Source organism: Solanum tuberosum, unplaced genomic scaffold, assembly GCF_000226075.1.
Source record: "Solanum tuberosum cultivar DM 1-3 516 R44 unplaced genomic scaffold, SolTub_3.0 scf00184, whole genome shotgun sequence".
NCBI classification, from domain to species: Eukaryota; Viridiplantae; Streptophyta; class Magnoliopsida; order Solanales; family Solanaceae; genus Solanum; species Solanum tuberosum.
This window is the reverse complement of record NW_006239109.1, coordinates 101,557-106,859: the sequence shown is the minus strand read 5'-3', so window position 1 is coordinate 106,859 and position 5,303 is coordinate 101,557. Positions and strand designations below refer to the sequence as shown.

The following is a 5,303-nucleotide window of genomic DNA, read 5'->3' as shown; positions in this document are numbered from 1 at the left end:
GAGAGGCTAACAACAATTTATACAAATGGCCTGCCAGCGAAATTATACAATTCTGAAGAGGAGCCAACGAATTATACAATTGCTTCTTTTTGTATATATGTATAACGAAATAGACAACTTTCAATTGTATATGTATAGCGAATTATACATATATATGTTTGCTATGGAGCGCAATTATGCAAACTTTGCTATAACATACAAATATGATTTTTTTGTTTGCTATATGTGAAAGTTGCTCAATCATTAACTAATCATATGGTCTGCTTTGTCATTCTACATTTTTTGGATTAGAAGGACTTGGTGATATATGAGATAATCAATTAAGAAGGCTTTTTTGTGTTTGATTTGTGATACACTTTAATCAAATTCCATACAGAGATAATGGGCCTTGAATTTCTGTTTAAAACTATGGGCCTAAGAATCCTTATGATGAGCAACTGAATCTGCTGACAGGCCCATTGGCAATAATAGTTATTAATTCTTGGGTAATTCTTCGAGTATAAACTAGTTTAGCTCACTTGTATGAATCTGTTGTGGGCTAATTTATTCAAATAGATCAAAGCAATGACTTCATGAGACACATGTTCAAAGTGTTGAATTAAGGTAGATGAGTTTGGTTAATAAATTGACTAGACCAATTGCAAGACTGTATGAATTTGTGCTTCTGTACCAGGAGCGTAGCTACGTTGAACATTGATTAGTTAAACATTCTTTATTGAAAAATAATATAATGTTTACAGGTCAAGTATCCTAGTTGATAAAATTTCTGACTTCATCATTGTGTGGCAAAGTAGTCAAATTTTGAAAATTACAATGTAGCAAACAACCAAATATTTGAATTCGTGTTATGGATATAAAAAGAAATTGACCCATCGCCAGTTCCGACAATGAAAGAGGACACCGCTAAAGCCCAAATTTGACTAACCAACGTACCAATACTGTTCTCATTCTGACTCTCAAATTTTCAATATTAACTTTCACTTTCACACATTCTGTTAGGATTAACTTATAACTTAAGAAAAAAATGTATCTTACGTTATTAAAAATATTTTATATATAGTTCAAGTCTTCATGGTTTCATGTAGTCAAATACTCAAATTTTGACTAAATCAAATAATAATTGATTACTGAGTTGCGTATTTTATGTGCTTGGTATGTCTAGTATGACGATCAATGTAGACTCAACCAAATGAGACCCCTAATGAAAGGGTCCATCATTAACTTTAAAATATTTTTTTGACTTAAAAACATCTAAAATTAACTAATTCAAACAATTAAAACCTAGATGGCTTTTATCTTTTAATTTTGAACATAATTTGAGAAAAGTCATATAAAAATCCAAGAATATAGCATAGGATACCAAATAGTACCATGTAAAGGAGGGTTCTCGTAATTTGACCAGACAAAGTTATCTACTTGGGTATAGGGCACGTTCATCTCTCCACATGTGATCCATTTTCTACATCTTATTACAAAATACTATTTCTATTTTTTATGCTCAAATTTGTCAAAGATCCACTAAATATTTTTATAACCATATTATATTTGTTTCATATTAGTCGTTCACCTTATTAGAAATAATTATCTCAAATTACTTTAATCATTCATTCATTTTTATTTGTCCAATATACTAAAAATAGTCATCCGTTTTACTTGTTCAATTTGAAAATACAAAAGATAATTTATCATTTTATATCTATTTTAATTAAGAATGTCTCAAGTCAAACATAAACAAGTAAATATAAACGAAGGGAGTACTCCTCAATTACCAAACCAATATAAGTTTAATTAAAAAAAATCGTTTTACCCCAACAATTTTTTTTGGAAGCCTACACAATTTTATAAGTTCCAAAAGTTTCCTTCTCAAAGGAGTATATTAATTGATAAATAAAGATATATTAGTAAAATTATCCAGCAAATACTTCTTAAAAGGCATATAGAGAATAAAACAGATAATTAATATGAAACGAAAGAAGAATCCAACACAATAAACCATTAAAAATATTTTTTTTGTAAAGTCAATTTACTCGCATCTCAATTATTTCACAATTTTTTTTATACTTCTTCTATTCATCAGCATAAACACCAAAAAACTATCTATCAAACAACCTAACATTTTTCTTTCTGTATTCAATTATCATGATTTTTATCGCACTTCATTAATTATTAGTGTTTCCATATTGACTTTGCAATATTTATACACATTAAGTTGTGCAAGTTGTGACCCACGCACACCACCCAAATCGTTATCTGTCCCTTGAGTCAATCCACAAATATTAATTTCAAAAGATTTATCTCGAACCAACATCTTCCCCTCAATTATTATTCCAAATTAGCCAAAAATAATTTATTAGACAATTAGCTGGACCATACATTTGAATAATATAATAAAAACAACACTACCTCAAAAAAGTCCAAACTGATGTAACACCCACCCATATTCCCATTAATTATATATATATATATAAATATATATATATAACTTAAAGTTTGTCAAACGTCTCACTTACGACACGTTCTTGATTAGACTAATCCCAACTTGATTAAATTCTTTAATCTTAATTCTCATTGACTAACTATTATGGTAGGAGCCAAAACTCTTTAATTTATTTTTAATTGTTTTTTAGTGGAAGATGGAATAAGTGGACTTCCTTGCTAGAACCAACCTAACGTGTATAAATAATTAAACGTCAAATCATAAAATTAAATAAAGGAAAAAAAAATCTTCCAACATGATATGTATAGTATATTAAATTAAATTAAATTAAAAATTAAAAAAAAAAAAGTACCCACTAAATTTTTGCATGATTCAATTTCCACCAAATCCACAATTTGTGCTCTCTATCTTCTTTTCAATTTTTTTCCACGCATAATCAAAAGTATTTCAACGACAAATACATAGAGAGAATAAAAATTAAACAAATATTGCCTCTTTTTTTTCTTTTTCTTTAGGCGTTGACCATTAGATCGACGGTGCTGATTTACTCTTCATGTTTCTAAAGAAGATCTGAGCCGTTGATTATCATTAAAATTTAAGAAGATTCAAGAACATGAGCTCCTGGTGTTTCTGTAATGGAATGGGAATGATTGTGTTCTCCTTCATATGTAACAATCAACATCGCTGGATCATCTAATGCTCTTTCTACATGTTTTCTTGCTGGACATCCTCGTACGCTGCTACATTTGTAATATCCTCTGGAAAAGTTCAAAATCAAAATCAATACGGTTGCTCGAATGATAAACCCCCTTTAAATTAAATATGAAATTATGGGTTCGAGTCATCAAGAAAGCGAAAAAAGTGAGGATTTACCTAGGATGAGGAGAACCCTTGATGGGTTTTTGACCATATTTTCTCCATGAATAATCATCAGGTGGAATATCAGCCATTTTCATGCTAATAGCAGGGACTCTTACTACTCTTTTGACTCTTGATTTTCTGAATAAATTATCAATAAATCAGTTAAAATTCACATAAATTTGTAAAGATCTGTATATTTATGGATTTAAAGTGATAAAAATGGAATCTTGGGGTTGATTTTTACCTTTTCTTTGGGCAGTGGCAACGTCCGGAGGACCCACCGGCGCTGCTGCACTTGAGAGCAGTATCGTCCATGGAACTACACTTTCTTTTGAATGAAGAAGTAGAAAGAGGTGGCCGGCCGGCGGATGAAACCTGAGAAAGATTTGTTATTTGAAACCCAGAAGATAAAGACTGCTGTAAGCTCTCTGTTTCCCCTGTTAACGATGACATAAACGAAGTCGCCGGCGACGGAGAAGCAAAATTGATGGTAGTTGATGCTTCTTTCCTCTCAATCGACCCATTTTTCACTAATTGAAGATGGTTATGAGGTAACGGAGGCAACCTTTGAATTGGGGTCGGACAGTAGATTTTGGTATTTGAAGTTTGGGGCTTTTCGATTTCTTCAATTTGGGGGTTTTGATTCTTAATGAGTTGTTGTAATTGTTGGGGTTTTGATGGAAGAGGAGGAGAAGGAGAACTAATTGGGCCTCGGCGGAATCTAGCATGACCAGTTCTGTTTTTATCAAGTAAAGAAATGAACTTTTTGAATTTGTTTACAGCAGCATCAGCTACAGCTTGATAATCTGGAGAAACAGAGGATTTACCCAAAGAAGAAGATGACGAATCTTGAAAATTCGGTTTTTGTTGATGTTGATTTTGATGAGATTGAGACAACAATCGGATTAATTTCTCAACGCTTTGAAGTCCGGCGGTCGCAGCTTCTTGTACGGCGGTTTCCTCCATTTTTGATGAAAAATTATCGGTTCTGTAACCACTGGTCATTAAGTCTACAGCCATGTTTAGAAAACCATAGAACAGAGAGAAGAAGAAGAAGATTGGAAAGAGTGATGAGAGGGGTAGAAGATAATGAAGATATAGAAATAAAAAAGAGAGAGAGAAAATGGAGGAAATTCTTATTCTAATCAATGAGGGAGAGAGTCAAACTTATGATGCTCCTTTTTCTCTTTTTTCTTTTGTTTTTTTTCTCTACTTTTATTTTGTACCTTTATATCTTAATAAATGACTTTTTTTTTTGTTTTTGACCGGATATTTGGGTTTTGAAATCAAAACCTTTGATTATTAACCAGAATCAATACTACTATTTATAATTAACAACGAGGATTGTGATGGATTGATAAGTATTCTGTCATTTTTAATTAAAAATATTAAATTGTAATATAGATATCGAACACTAAATAAAAAATCAAACAAAAAATATATATGGTTGTTAAAATTTAAAATATTTAACTAAAAAGATTTTTTCATATCTAAATCTCAAATTTAAGAGCTTTAATTTGTTATTATATCACAATCTTTATTGATCTAAATATAAATGACTAAACTTTGACCTTATAGCTTATAAAGGGGTCGTTTGTAAGTTGATTAATTTTTTATAGATATCACTATTATAGAAATTAGGTATGATCTCTGCCTCAATTTATAGTATATTTTATATTTAATAAAATTTAACATTGAAATACTTATCTTATTTTTAATAGAATGATTCATAGTCATACAAGTATCTATCACTTATTTTAGATCACTGCGTAACTCCAAACAACATCTAAAGGATTAAGCCAATGATATGTGTCCACGTTAATTATTCATTTCTTTGTAGGAAAGAAAAAGAGGGCATTGACTATAGTATTTATTTAGTGTATTGGAGACCGGTTAACGGGTAAACCGGTGGAAAATGGAAGATGACGGAGGAGGAAGGAGGCAGAAAGTCAAAAGGAAGTAATGAGCCGTTAGATGAATGAATGGTAAAATGAGAGTTAGGTTG

The 5,303-nt window shown here is 30.8% G+C and overlaps 1 protein-coding gene across 1 annotated transcript; it reads right to left on the bottom strand.

Annotated features, from left to right (window-relative positions):
- Positions 1–2,962: 2,962 nt before the first annotated feature.
- LOC102577491 (WRKY transcription factor 2) lies at positions 2,963–4,323 on the bottom strand. Its single transcript, NM_001288072.1, is given in 3 exon segments — positions 2,963–3,195; positions 3,311–3,436; positions 3,543–4,323. Coding segments are annotated over 3 exon segments (1,065 nt in total). The 5' UTR covers positions 4,319–4,323; the 3' UTR covers positions 2,963–3,032.
- Between the last annotated feature and the right edge of the window lie 980 nt (positions 4,324–5,303).